The sequence below is a fragment of the Rhipicephalus microplus genome, unplaced genomic scaffold (genome assembly GCF_043290135.1).
Source record: "Rhipicephalus microplus isolate Deutch F79 unplaced genomic scaffold, USDA_Rmic scaffold_18, whole genome shotgun sequence".
Taxonomy (NCBI): domain Eukaryota; kingdom Metazoa; phylum Arthropoda; class Arachnida; order Ixodida; family Ixodidae; genus Rhipicephalus; species Rhipicephalus microplus.
Window position 1 is genome coordinate 601,964 of NW_027464591.1, and position 15,102 is coordinate 617,065.

Sequence of the window (15,102 nt, forward strand, 5' to 3'; positions counted from 1 at the left end):
GTGCGCAGATTTGGCTGCAGGTTAAAGAACCCAGGTAGTCGAAATTTACGGAGCCCACCAATACGGCATCTCTCATAAGCATATGACGGTTTTGGGACGTCAAACTGCACATGAAAATCTATCAATAATTGTGAAAGGCTTCAGGGCTACGTCGGCTTGAACCCGCTGCAACACCATGGCCGCACGTTTCAGCTTTCGCTAGTTCACGATTTGTAAGGAGGGCTTGGGCTATGCTTTTTTATTGTATGGTAATAATAGGAAGTCTAAATTGGAGATCGCGACTAGGTAATCGATGATGCTGAAATTTACTTGCGCTAGTGCAGCTTTCGCATATGGCTGTATTGTGTGTAATGGGTCGAATACCTTAAACTACAAGCAGTTGTGCAGGTGAAATGTCTTTGAACTGGCTATGCACCCGATACATAGTCTTAAGCGAAAACGCGCAGTAGCCTGTAGGACTTTCTAATGGCTCGCCGACTTTACAGCACGAAGTCATTATAATAATTACATGTTCCGACGCCCGATGGAAAGTTATACGCATGAACCATGCAACATTAATGCGACATTGCATGTTGCATTATGAATCCTGTGTACAAAAAGCGTTTATACATCCTGTAAAATACTTTCACTGAATTTACAACCAGCGGAAGGTACCTCCAGTTTTTTTTTCAAGCAGATACGTGGCTGTGTGGTACAACATTTAACTGTCTTACAAACAACCCAGGTGGTTTCAATCCTCACTTAGTGCCGGCAAACTTATATTTTTATTTTATTTCACTTTTCTCAATATATTTGATGACGGACAAGGTATTTTTTCCCCACAACCAACCCCGGCGCTAGAATTTCTGCGATATGTGTTCTTTAACGCTACCGTTTATTTTACGGAATTGAGATCCCTCCCTTAATGTTAAGCGACATTGTCCATCAAGAACAATTCTATTGCCAGTACTTGGTGTTCATCGCGTGAATTGTACGCAACCTATATGGCATACCAAATAATCACGTGTTCATCAATAAATTTAAGGGTGCTATATTCGGCACATCTGAAATACTGACATAGATATAATACGAGTTTGAATATTGAGTTCCTGTTATGTCTTTAGATACACTGAACTCAATGCTAATAGGTAGTGTGCATGAGTGCGTGATACAGAAGAAAAAAAGACGAGGTGTTGCGTGTGCAGAAGCTGGATAACGGCGAAAACGGGGTCACTGGGGCTGAGCGTGTTTGCGCATGTGGCACGAGCTTGAACCGCATCCCCACAGGAGCCCACTTTACTTCCATTAAAAGAAAAGAGCAGTTCACTCGAATGCAGCATAAGGCGGAATAATTGTATAATCAAGAGCTTACTATGCATGTTGTTCGAATAACACGTTGTGAAAGCCGTCACTACTAAGTGCTAAGCCATAACTTTCAGGCTCCGAAATATGACTGCAGTATGACATAGGTAGCTTTTGGCTGGTAATTTGAGCATCTTTTTACAAGTAAATGATTATCAAGTTGCGGCTATCATTTACATTGGCTACAGTAAAATTGCTCTAATACAAATTCATTCGCTGCTAAATGCATGCAGTAATTAGTTTGCATGCGGAAAATTAGTTTGCTTTATATATTTTGTCATTGTATCGAAACATCTACATTCCCTTTCTGGCAACATATCCAGCTATGTACCATCACTATATTTTTAGCGGGGTATTGTGCGTTAGCGACTAGTTAGGAACCTTACTTCAAAGAAATAAACTGAAGAGTGTCAGTACATATGGGAAATGCTTGGAAGGAATTGCTGCGGTAGGTTTTCTGAGTAACACGACTTTACAATTCAATGTAAAACGTTGCTAATTCATGCTTCGTTAGCGTTGGCACTCAGCATGCCTTTTTTTTAGAATTTTTCGCTTGTAGTACTATTTTTTTCTAGAAATACCGTGTTTCCAAGTAAACTTAGAACTTACGTGCAATGGCCCTTTTTTTATAGAAAAAATTACAGCTAGCACAAGTGGCACAAGTTTGAAAGAACTAGCTGCGCTGATGGCCAACTGACATCCCGAGTTTTTGCTTGTAATGTTGTAGGTATGGTCACAGTAGTACTAAGTAGGGTCCCACATGGTTATTCACCTATTTGGATCGGTTCGCCACACTACGTAATTTTCGCGTGATTTTGGCGGGGACTATTGCTGTTACGTGGTTTCTGTCGGGAACGTGGCACTTGACATGTAATATGATGTTGCGCGAACACAGCGACGTGACTGATTATTACGGGCGTTACGTGATTTGAGCCAAACTACAGTTTTTCCTTGATATGACATAATTTTTTGTCAAGTGACACGCTTTTACCCGACACCGACACCATGTCATTTTAGTCGAGTGTGTATGTCTTGTGATGTTACACAATAGTGGTTACATGATTAGTTATTCGCAGTTTTTTTGTGACAACAAGTCATGAGACTGGCGGTTAAGTGATATTTAGTTACGTTACTATTGACACGTAACCAAGTGACATCAGTGCCCGTGTCCCTGATGTCACTTGGTTACGTGATGGTACACAATTTTAGTCACGTTATCACACGTAATTTCTAGCCATGCGACTAAGGTTTATCTGACATCATATTTCTTTCTGTCATGTGACTAGCTTTCGCATGAGATTTCTCGCTTTTAGTGAAATGACCATATGCTTCGTGATATTGCGTGTATATATATTAGGGACGAGAGGAGTTGCTACGTGAAGATGCGTGATTTTGGTATCGTGACTCGATTTTACTTGATTTTAGTCACGTCACTAGTTACGTGATGTTATGTGATTTTGAGCATTTGACTATTGTTGCATAACATTGTGTAATATTTGGTTACAAGATTAGCAGGTACGTGATGTTGCGGGAGTTTTGCCTGCTCATTAAGTATTTAGGTGGCGTTGCACGTTAAATATTTGTCCACCCTGATTTCCGAATTCACATTCTCAACGAATCGGAGCACGTGAAAGACGGAAGTGGAGTACAAAGCGAGCGCATGTCACTGATGGTTTCACGATATATGCTCTTCCTCCTACATGGCCCTGAGCCATGCTCCCAGTTCGGGCTGCAGAAGTCGCGTCTTTTTCTTTCCTCAACCTCTCTTTCTTCTCACTACGCGGTACGATAAGAGGCTTAAGCAGTTGAACTGTTGAAACTCACACGCCTAAGACTACTGGAAGTCAAAAGCCATCCTGTTTTCATAATTACTCTTCGTCTTCTGTATGCACTGTACTAACCCTATCTCTATACGTTTTCTGCAGCTTAGATGGCTTTGCATGGTCTCGGTGATCGGCCTGTTTTCGGCACCTAACGCCGATGTCGCGTGATGATGTCCTTATATGAGGCCATGGTGACGACGTTGTGGTGTTACAGGAACTCTCTGACGTTACACCTTTCTGCTTAAATGACGGCATGTCATGTCACTATGAAACTTTGGAACCATCGTTACACCATCGGCCCACATACGGGCACATGACTACCGCGTTAGTTTTGACAGTTTACTATCACTTGGTTGGTCTTTATCGAACCATCCGTGCTGACATCACCATCTCGCGATGATATGGCAGGATACACCAAATTTCCCGATTTCATGACTAGATGAAGCATTTAAGGATTCTTCCTTAAAACATGCTTGGTGACAAAAATCAAGGGCCGACCAATCGTTCAAAACGCATAAAGGCAAAGACGTTTGGTGGACAATATGGGGACGTTGATATAAGTTCTTGCTTGATATGAGGGGTTTAACGTCCCAAACCAGCATGATGATGAGAGACGCCGTAGTGGAGGGCTCTGGAAATTTCGACTACTTGGGGTTCTTTAATGTCCAGGCATATGTGAACACATGGGCCAACAGCATTCTGGTCTCCATCGAAAATGCAGCCACTGCAATCGGGATTCGATCCCACGACCTCCAGGTCAGCAGCCTAGTACCTTAGCCCCTGGACTACCTTGGCGGGGCACAATCCAGGTTCTCGTAGCTGCACCAAAACGGCTCCGTGTTTTCGCGTGTGTTTGTGTACAATTGGTCAGCGCTTGATTGATTTCGCCACGAGCTTCCGACCACACGGGTTCACCTATAATCCTATATTTTAACGAGTGGTTGCCTTTCGCTCAGGTATGAAAGAGATGTTGCGCGTGGTGGGCCTCAACGATTGCGTCTACTGGGTGAGCCACTACATCAGTGGCTTCTTCATGCACCTGATCATCGTGACCCTGATGCTGCTCATTCTGTGCGTCAAAAGGAACGAAGATGGACGCGCGTTCATCCAGTTCAGCGATCCGTTCCTTTTGTTCTGCATCCTTATGTGCTTCTGCAGCTCGTGTCTCATGCACGCCACGTTGCTCTCCATGATTTTTGCCAGTCGTGAGTATTTTTAAATGCGAAGCATTTCTTGCGAACTTCGGCGACTCAGCGTATCTATCTATCTATCTATCTATCTATCTATCTATCTATCTATCTATCTATCTATCTATCTATCTATCTATCTATCTATCTATCTATCTATCTATCTATCTATCTATCTGTCTATCTGTCTGTCTGTCTGTCTGTCTGTCTGTCTGTCTGTCTGTCTATCTATCTATCTATCTATCTATCTATCTATCTATCTATCTATCTATCTATCTATCTATCTATCTATCTATCTATCTATCTATCTTTCTATCTATCTGTCTATGTGTCTATCTATCTATCTATCTATCTATCTATCTATCTATCTATCTATCTATCTATCTATCTATCTATCTATCTATCTATCTATCTATCTATCTATCTATCTATCTATCTATCTATCTATCTATCTATCTATCTATCTATCTATCTATCTATCTATCTATCTATCTATCTATCTAGCCGCCTAGGACTTGTAACTCTCCTGGCCGTATCGGTAATGGTATTGATACCAAAACTGGTATGGCATAACATGACTGTACGATGAGCATAAGCAACTAGTCATAACATGAAAATCGACATGTACGTCATGAATGTCATGATTTACAATCATGGTCTTGCTGCTCTTGCGGTGGTTTCGTTCACATGACATGTTGTAAAACTGGTATGGTATGACATGACGGCATGACGAACACAAGCGACCGACTGTAACATGAAACTCGTGACATGGGTGTCATGTAACAACATGACTACATGCCGCGCTCGGGATGCGCTCGCGGCTGTTCCGCTAGCTTCGCATATGCCAAATTTAGTATTACGGGACGCGAATGAATGACGGAGGTATGTGACTGATGCAAACATGATAATCATGAGATCTGTGGCATGTAAAAACATGACTACATTCCACGTTCTTGATGCGCTCGCGGTCGTTTCGCTTGACTCACATATACAAGATTTGGTGTTACGGTACGTGAAAGAATGACGAAGGTATGCGACTGGTGCAAATATGATAATCATGGCATGCGTGTCATTTAACCACATGACTACATGACACACTCATGATGCGCTCGCCGCCATTTCGCTAGCTCCACATATACCTAATTTGGTTTCACGTGATGTGAATAGATGACGAAGGTAAGTGACACGTCCAAACTTGATAATCACGACATGGTTCTCATGTACGGCACCATTTACCTCCGCCACTAAACGTTGTGCTGATTTTAAAGTGACCTAGCGACCTTCTTCATTCGTGCTTCGCATGTGATTGATTCCCAGTGTATGATGATTCTGCCAGTTTTTTTTACATGTGCTCTCTACGTCAAAAAATTTTTGCGTATTTAACGTTATTTGACGTTTTGCGTATTTAACGTTTAAAGGGTACAAGTAGTTGCTAGCTTGCATGATATTGGGCAGTTCTGCTACATTATTTGCTGTGTCACAATTTCCTTGTAAGATATATGGGGCGTAGTTAAGACTAGGTACCAGTAAAACGTGTCAATTGTTTGTGAAGAGAAGAAGAGCTCTTCAAATATCTGCTCTGAGGCTAATCCCTTGTTAGCCCGACCAAGATGTGAACAAACCATACACACAAACCAAACAGGTCTTGGCTATCCGTAATTATAGGGCTCTAGCTTGCTTAAGCAACCCTTCCATTATTTTCAAATATGTACGCTAGACTTTGGTTTTGGTCGAGGACCACAGCAATTTTCTGAAATTTTTGTCTGCACCTGGTGGTTTTCCTACCACAAAATGCACCCAGTTTCGTGGCTTTAAAGATTGGTGTAGTAAAAACTGCCCAAGCTTCATGCTGTATATGATAATGTAATGTACTAAATATGCCAAAATTTGGGCAGCTGAGCAAACTGCGACGCTAGTATTGTTTTCTCACGCATGGATTTGTCTATGCAGCTGCAGTGATCCAGCATCTATTTATGAAACGTTTCCCGCATTTTTAGATGTGAAGCAGCTTTTGATTCACGTATATAATGCCGTACCAGCGTGTATCTGCACAAATGCGCCGCAACGCGTTACCCACGCTATAGCTATTGGAGCGGTGCCGAGTAGGTCACGCCATAGCTGTGCGTTGACGTCACTTTCTCCCTCACCCGCAGCACGCTCGCCGCAGCGCCCACTCGCAACTCGATACTCTCTCGCGTCACGCTCTTCGCCACCTGCAGCGCTCAACCACACGTCGAATGGAAAAACTTTTGCGGTTCGTTTAACTGCGGTGAAACTTAGATATAACCCAACTCGGCTCCCGTGTCTTTGCGTTTCAAACAAACGTTTACCCGAGTAAACGTTGCACTAAGTTTCGCTTCAAACCGTTCTTGCAGCACCCGCGTTGACGTTCGTTCCAACTAAGTCGACGCCATGCGCACCACTGCTGCTTCGCATCCCATCATGGTTCATAATTTTTTGTGCTTAGTTGAACAAAAATGCAATTTCAGAGTCAGCGCTTCATTATGTCAGTATCTGACTATCCCTCCTTTTCAAGAAAGCTGTGCTACTTACTTACAAGTCTGCAGAATTAGCTGAAGTAACCTTGATATAACTGCCGTTAGGTGGGAGTTTCAAATCGCGCCTGTCATGCCAACAGTTAGGCTGAATGCTGAAGAGAGAGCCACGAGTGCAAGTAGTAATAGGTAGCACCTGATGTGCCGCATGAACCAATTCATGATGCCTATAGTAAGCTAAACAAAGCCTATGAAATCCTTACTTCTTCAATTTACTTTATGTTCGAATCTGTAGAGAATTCATAGCAGCTTACTTTAAGCACATTAGAAACCGGCCCTAGACCTTTCTGTGAGCAGACCAGCGTGCCAGCACACGCATTCTGTTCAGCCGCCATGTTGTTCTTTCCAGTTATTAGCCTGCACGCTTTTGTATTGGACGCCGACTTTGTGAATTCGTCTACATTGCCGCCATGGTGTAAATACAAATTACACTTCAATCTGCCCGTAATACTTAGGTGCATATTCGTTTACGTGCAGCTTCTTTATATATCTTATCATATTTTATTATATTATATAATATATATTGTATAAATATTATATATCTAACAAGCAGCTCTAAATTATTATCCGCGCAAGGTGGCAACTGCTCAGCCGGAGTTCTTGCTTGAGCTTTCGTCCCCTTTATCATTATGTTCATAATCAGTCTATTATTTTTATGTCGTCCGTAACCAATCACTGTAAATTATGTGCTTATATATTACTTACGAACCTATTTACAGATTCACATTTTTGAAATACGCAGTGCAGAGGTACCATTTTATGTCCAATAAAAGTATTCCGCAGCTCCTCACGTAACTCCTGACATTGTGTCAATTTAATGAAAGGTATACGACATTGATACCGATGGCAATATCATCCCGTTAACTACTGAGGTCCTCAGCCCTTCGTTCTTTCGAGTTCGCAGTGTTGAACGCATGCACTTGCTGAAACAGTGGGGCTTCTATAGCTGTTGTCCCTAACTCCCGAGAGCAATATGAAGCGACATTTTAAGCGAATGAGTGTCTGGGAACAGAACGTTGCAAGCGCAATGTTTACAGAGCCTCGAACAGAGCTGAAAAGCATATCAAAGACACGTGATGAACTCACCACGACGTAGAGCCGGAAGGGCCACAATTGCACCTAATGTCACCTAGTATTGAGTGGACAGAGTAGAAATATGGCTTAAAACACTCAGATTTGTGGTTCTGCACACCTCGCCCTTTGCACTACCTTTTTTCCGGCGCAGCACACACTGCGGTAGCCGCTGCCATGTTGTACTGGACCTTCAGCTGCCTGATGCCGTTCCTCGCGCTCGAGAATGCCGGTGGCCAGGGCTATCACTTCATCAAGCGAAGCCACAAATTGGTGACGTCCATCTTCCCCGGCATGAGTTTGCACTGGAGCTTCCGCGTTCTCGAGCGCTTCGAGAAGTTCGGTGAGACACTGCAACTTACTGCGTGCCTTTCGCAGTGCGCAAAGTACTGAGAGGGAAATTGTGCCCACGTCTCGCATTGCATGCTGTCTTATCAACATATATATATATATATATATATATATATATATATATATATATATATATATATATATGTATATATATATATATATATATATATATATATATATATATATATATATATATATATATATATATATATATATATATATATACTCACACTCACTTTTCAGGCATTTTACAATCGCTTGCTCTGGCTGAAGTTTCAATAAGCCAACAAAACTAATGAATCCAGAAAGAAGTACTGGTAATATGGCCATGCGATTAATAAAGGCCACTTACGCCGTTTTCCTCCAGAAAAACTAAGAAATCGACAAAGTAACGCCATCTGTATGGCCGAAGCACGGCGACCACCCCAACGAGCTGCATACCGAGCGTTACTGAATATTAGCATGATCATGGTTCGGTACCTTACCAAACAGATTAAAACTCAGGGTGAAGAAGCCTTTATCAGAAGGTGGCATACACGTTTTTTTGGAGTCCGGAATGGGAATATTGAATTTCCTTTACTGCCGCTTTAACTCGGGAAGAAAATTGCTTCACGTCACACGTCATATGTGAATCTGTTCCAATTTACTGCTTTTTTGCGTTTCTTGAGTGTTTTCTTGAGTGATTCGTGATCGTGATTCGTGAGAGCTTTCTTGAGTGATTTGTGTGTGTGTGCGTGTGCGTGCGCGTGTGTGTGTGCGTGTGCGTGTGTGCGTGCGTGCGTGTGCATGCCTGTGCGTGCGTGTGCGTGCGTGCGTGCGTGTGCGTGCGTGCATGTGCGTGCGTGTGTCTGCGTGTGCGTGCGTGTTTGTGCGAGTGCGTGTGCGTGCGTGTGTGTGTGCGTGCGTGTGTGTGTGCGTGTGCGTCTGCGTGTGTGCGTGTGTGTGCGTGTGCGTGTGTGTGCGTGTGTGTGCGTGTGTGTGTGTGCGTGTGCGTGTGCATGTGTGCGTGTGTGTGTCGTGTGCGTGTGTGTGTGTGTGCGAGTGCGTGCGCTCGAGCGTATGTGTGTGCGTCTGCGTGTGCGTGTGCGTGTGTGTGTGTGCGTGTGTGTGTGTGCGTGTGCGTGTGTGCGTGTGTGTGTGTGTGCGTGTGCGTGCGTGTGTGTGTGTTTGTGTGTGTGTGTATGCGTGTGCGTGTGTGTGCGCGTGTATGTGTGTGTGAGTGTGTGTGTGTGTGTGCGTGCGCGCGCGCGCGTGGGAAGCTGTTTGAGCAGATATGCGTTGTAATATTCGCTTTGAGAAGAAAATTACCAGGGTATTATATAGCGAATGACACGACAGCTTAAAGCTCACCAAACATATTTGCAGCCTTTCACACCAGCCAATTTGCATTCCTTTTGCCTGTTTTCAGCTTCACGGAGTTGGCATTTTTTTTTTCAAAATAATTACTCGTGAGAGAGGGCCGCCAACAGCCTATCGAATCTTGGACGATGATTCTAATTCTACAGTTCTTTAGAAGTACGATGTAAGATCAGGTTGTGTGACCTTTTGCGAATAGCATTGTACAGGGCATCGTATCAGATAGGGAACTATTTGTCTGGACACACCACATTGGAGGTCAGAGGGCTATGTTCTTGTTCTAGACTAAAGTTAGCTGGAAGTAAGCATTTGGTTAATTCACCGTTAGTATTCTCATTTTCAATGTGACTCAGCGCAGTATACTGCTCGAGAACACACGCAGGCGTGATCATAAGTGTGCAGACCACCGGATCGCGTGGCCAAAGGCATCGACGCGCGTTCTAGCGACGAGACGCCTGCTCCGGTGTGTATGCGCGTCCCCGTACTCCTCTCCCTAGAACACTGGCGATGTGTACATAAGCGGTAGAGCGCGCGTTAGAAGTTCTGTCAAGGGCGTCTATAGCTGGCTTTCGCTTGACCTGTAGCTTTGATTGACTCCAGTAGATGCGACGGAAGTAACAGTATCTTCAACCAGTAGTAGGGCACAACTCAACATCAGCGTGCTCGTAGAAACAACGCTTTTCTTTCATTTAATAACTAGAAACAGTAAAGACGAAATAACAATTAAGCATTCCCAAGCCATACCCAGTTACGCAAATATCAAGCGATACCCTCTCCCCCCCCCCCCCCCCATCTCACTCGGCGACGCATTTACTCGAGTTTCACCGTGGGAAGATGCGGGTGGCTTTTTGAAAGCAACGCTTGGTTGCAGAATCTCTCAGACTAACAGGTACTGTTGGAAACTTAGTTACCTGCATGACTTACTCTAATTTAGATATAAAGCTGAGGTTATGTTTCTACAATTAGTGTTGTTATAATTGCTTTATTTTCTGAGTTCTCTGTGGTTGCTTTATGCTCTGGGGTCTTTGCAGTGCCCTTTGGGGCAAACTGGTCCAACTTCGCTAGCCACGCCGCCACACCTGACAACGTGACTCTTGCCGAGATAGTGTTCGTGGGCCTGATGTGCGACTGCTTAATCGGAGTCATGGTCTGGTACTTGGACAACGTAATGCCTATTGGGCCCGGAATCGCCAAGCCCCTCCTGTACCCATTCAAGGTGATTGACGTCTTAGTTCATTGCGAAGCACCGACTAATGGTCTACTCCCACAGCAGAAACAGATTTAGAGTCTTACAGCGTTTCCTCGAATATAAAACAGAGGCCACAATGATCGGCGTATGCGTGGAAAATGGGGAAAGGGGTGCGCTATTGTAAATTGCACCTGTTACCAAGAAAAGGACAATGCACTGTGCACTTGTCGGGTTAAAATGGCGGAAGACACTAGTAATGACTGCTCGTCAATTTCAGGTCATGTCAATGGCCTGAAATGGATGTGGCGTACTCGGGGGCCTGAACAAGGTAGGCTCTTCGCAGCCAATCTGAAAATTCAGTGTTAGGGAGGAGGCTGCCATTTATGAAGTGATCAGCAGTACAAGCTTACATACTTCATCGCATTCCCACAAACGCATATAGCTGCCGTTTTGGGGTCACTTTGTAAGGCAGAATCAGATAGTGCCGCTCAATAGATCTAATGGTGAAACTATCGATAAAAATGTTTTTCTATAATAATATACAGACCCAGCTTTAAATTTGCACCATGATCCAAACCTTTACGTGAACACGAGAGAGGACCTGTAAAAGATGGCACTGCGATACATGGGATGAACTTGATTGGTATCCTCATCTCGTTCTTGTGTGTAAAGTTTGAAAGTAAGAAACATGCGTGCAGTCTTCATAAATATTCATAAAAATAGTTCTGAGTCAGCAATCATATGGTTTTCCTCCCAATGTACTGCGCAGATGGAGTATTGGCTGCCCAGTATCACGTACCTCAAGGAGCCTTTGAGGCCGGCTAAAGAGGTTGCAAACTTCGAGCCGGAACCAAGAGATCAATGTGTCGCTATAGACCTCTTTCACGTCAGCAAGGCAAGCACCAATCGTCATCAACACCGCGACCCGAAACAACTATGATATCGCCGTTACTTTCCTTAATAAATATATTTGTATACTGGTTCTTACTAGTTTAAATTTTGCACTTGGTTGTCTTTGAGTCTTAGGGAACATTTTGAATAGTTCCGTGTACTGAGAGTGTGCCAAAGCAAAAGCAAATTGTCTAATTATCTTCCGTCCAATTACATTAAACACAGGGCTAGCGTGTTTCAGGAACGAGAAGAGCATTCACAGCGAGAAGGTTTGCTTCTAGCAGCTAGATAAGCATAAACAGTTTTCAATCAATAGGCAAAGCAAAGAAGGACCGCATACATACGATAAATGTGATCTCATGCAGTGATATGACCATGAAAAGTGAATACGAGCTGACATCCTGATGGACCTAATAAAAGTTGTTTTTGATTGATTCATTCACAAGTAGTTAAACTGCACTGAACGAGAGTTTGACACATCGCTTCTTATGCGTACGTGTCGCAGGATTACGATGGCGTGGAAGCCGTTCATGACGTCAGTTTGCGCATCTTCAACAACCAGATTACCGTGCTTCTTGGTCACAACGGCGCCGGCAAGACAACGTTGCTGAACATGATCACCGGTAAGTTTGACAAAGTTTTTCAGAGGCTCAATTCACGGACCCTGCGAGCGAGTGGTGTCCACAAGCAGTATACGCCGCAGGGACAGACCCACTAGATGTCTCTGCAGAGGATCAGCTACTACAGCGTTCATTCCTTTTGGTTGGTACCGTGTTCACTAGCAGTCCTGCAGAGCTTTCTCTAACCAAGCCTTTGATCTCCCATGTGGAGACGTCGAGGCTATGCCTCACCACCAGTTCGCGGGCTTACTTGGACAGCCCAATGTTGGTTGCCGAGGCTGGGTATCTGCAAGCAAGCGACCAACTTTGGCTACACTATATGTGTGGAGCTCTCAATTCTTAATATTCACACTTAGTATTGCTGTTGCATAGTGCACTATGTGTTGGCGCAAATTGCATTGAATCACTATATATTTGCCGGCATTTTAAGATTTACTTTGTGACGCACTCTCAGTAGATCTTTATGATGGCTTGCGATACCGAAAACTTAGTACGAAGACATTAGTGAATTGGAACTAAATAGATGTTAAAACAAGTTCTCCGTTGAAGCAAGTGGACTCACTTGTGGCTATAATTGTAGTACTGGCGATGCCCGAGAGAGTAGACTCGGGCTACTTCGGCACAAACTAAACATCTATTAGTGCGGATTCAAAAAGCAGTATTGCTGTTGTGTTAGAGTTCGTGTAGAAAGTTTAGACATCACATGCCGCACTGGAATTTTATCACCATTAGGCAGAGCCTCCGTTTTCTTTTTGTACGTCTTGAGATAATGCACTTCCTATGATTCACAGATCAGACATTTCGAGTTAACACAATATTGACTTGAATTGCGGCTTTTTTATGACTCCATACCTCCGTAAATTATACCACCAGCACATTGATCGTCAAGCAGAGACTCAGTTTAGGAATAAGCGCTGCGAAAACACATTCTAAATGAAAACCTCAATACGACAAAGCGTAGTTTTCATATGCATTGACGTTAAGTGTTGAAGCTCAGATACCTTTACAATAAAACCCTGCAACCTCAAACGCCATTATGCAACGGCGGCTTTTTACTTATGCTCATATCCGCATTGATGGCAGCAAGAATGCCTTGCGACAAGTGCAATTTCAGTTAGGTTATGTAAAATCATGAAAAGCCTAAAATATAAGAATAAGTGCACGGAAACAATGTTAAAATAAAGCCAAGCCTTACACAGAAGTATGCATCTTAAAGCACACCTTCTTGTGCATGTGGGGCAATTTTGAAAGCAGGTTCTTTTTTTTGTTAATTTTCAAAAGTAAAAAGTTTCATTAAAAGAGAACTGCGCAAACACTCCGCACTTAAATTCTAACGGAAAAACTAATTTGCTCTAGGAGAATTAAAGAAGCTTTTACCAGCGCAATCAACTAAAATAAGTCAGACCAGATAATAAATAAAACATGAGGGTATATTAGGAAAAATAATGCTTCGGCAATATGGACACCATTGCATAACAAGCCGCCATAATATACTTTCATGCAGGGTTATATTTCTTGAAGTTTATTGCAAAACCTCTCATACGATAAGTTATTTCAAGTTTTAGTAACGAAATCTTCATTACTAGAAAGGTTGGACTTGCTCAGGCTCGAAAAAATACCAAAATATAACTTGCGGCAGAGTACTTCATTACGCGTTCATTTTGAAACTACTGGGCATGCAAACACGGACACAAGAAGGAAATAAGGATGCCACAAACACCTTTTTTGATGTCCTGACTTCCTTCTCGTATCCATGTTTGCATGTTATGTCTATTTAAATAAAAAATATGAGTTTTGAGAACATAAACAAAAAAGCTTAGAAACAGCTGCGGTGCTTACACAACATGATTGAGCGACTTAAAGTCCACCGCACTTGTATCTAGTTCCATTGCGGTTTTCGCTCTTGTCGGCTTTCTCGCTAGAAGTAGCCCACTCTTTGTGACTGCTTTTTCGCTAGCAGCAGTCCGATTTTTTTTATTTGTAGCTTGGTTTTCAGTGTTAGTGGCATGACAACATGCTTTCTTCATTGCAGTGTCGAATACTCGTGAGGCAAGCTCATGCAGTGTGGAGGGCAAGTTCAATGACAACTTTCTACCCGGCATCAAATATGAGTCCATACAGACATATTCAATTGACTCACAGTGTCACACAAAGTAAATTTGCGAATCATCAGGCTCACGCACACCTGACAGTGCGAGTTCACAAAGCGAAAGGATTATGACTTATGAAAAGTTAAAAATAATTACTTTTGGTTTCGCTTTCGAATGTAAGGGGAGAGGGGGTCCAACAATTTTTTCTTTTATCTGCTGAAAAAAAAACTGCGTAGACAGAAAGTATATGAAGCAAAATGATCAGCCATCAATTGACAATAATATGACCAAAAACAGAAAAAAAACAGAAATGCATTTTCTCCCAGACCTCACACTTTATTATTTGCACAGGAGAAATCTCAAACACGAGAGTAGCTGTGATATTTTAATAAGGGTCGGACACGCTGTCGGCCACGACAACGAGCTTTTTTAAACTAACATTACAGGGTTCACTAACTCCACCTCGGGCAATGTGCTGGTGGGCGGATATGACGTCATGACGTGCACCAAGGATGCCCGCGAAAGCATCGCCTACTGTGCTCAGGACAACATCCTGTTCGATGACCTCACCGTTGAAGAGCATCTAGTTTTCTTCGCTGTCGTAAGCTTCCTATCACGTGAATGGTTG

At 43.1% G+C, this 15,102-nt stretch overlaps 1 protein-coding gene across 1 annotated transcript; it reads left to right on the plus strand.

Moving 5' to 3' along the window:
• The first annotated feature begins 4,126 nt into the window (after positions 1-4,126).
• LOC142785127 (phospholipid-transporting ATPase ABCA3-like) lies at positions 4,127-10,998 on the plus strand. Its single transcript, XM_075883568.1, has 3 exons — positions 4,127-4,369; positions 8,132-8,320; positions 10,716-10,998. The coding sequence occupies exons 1-3, from the start codon at positions 4,132-4,134 to the stop codon at positions 10,967-10,969; spliced, it is 681 nt and encodes a 226-aa protein (XP_075739683.1). The 5' UTR covers positions 4,127-4,131; the 3' UTR covers positions 10,970-10,998.
• The last annotated feature ends 4,104 nt before the right edge of the window (positions 10,999-15,102 follow it).

What these genes read in the sequence shown, in the direction of transcription:
- LOC142785127 (XM_075883568.1), top strand. Translation starts at nt 4,132, where the DNA reads ATGTTGCGCGTGGTGGGCCTCAACGATTGCGTCTACTGGGTGAGCCAC. An exon ending in CTCCATGATTTTTGCCAGTC is followed by an intron (nt 4,370 to 8,131) that starts GTGAGTATTTTT and finishes TTTCCGGCGCAG; the next exon opens with CACACACTGCGGTAGCCGCT. An exon ending in CGAGCGCTTCGAGAAGTTCG is followed by an intron (nt 8,321 to 10,715) that starts GTGAGACACTGC and finishes GGGTCTTTGCAG; the next exon opens with TGCCCTTTGGGGCAAACTGG.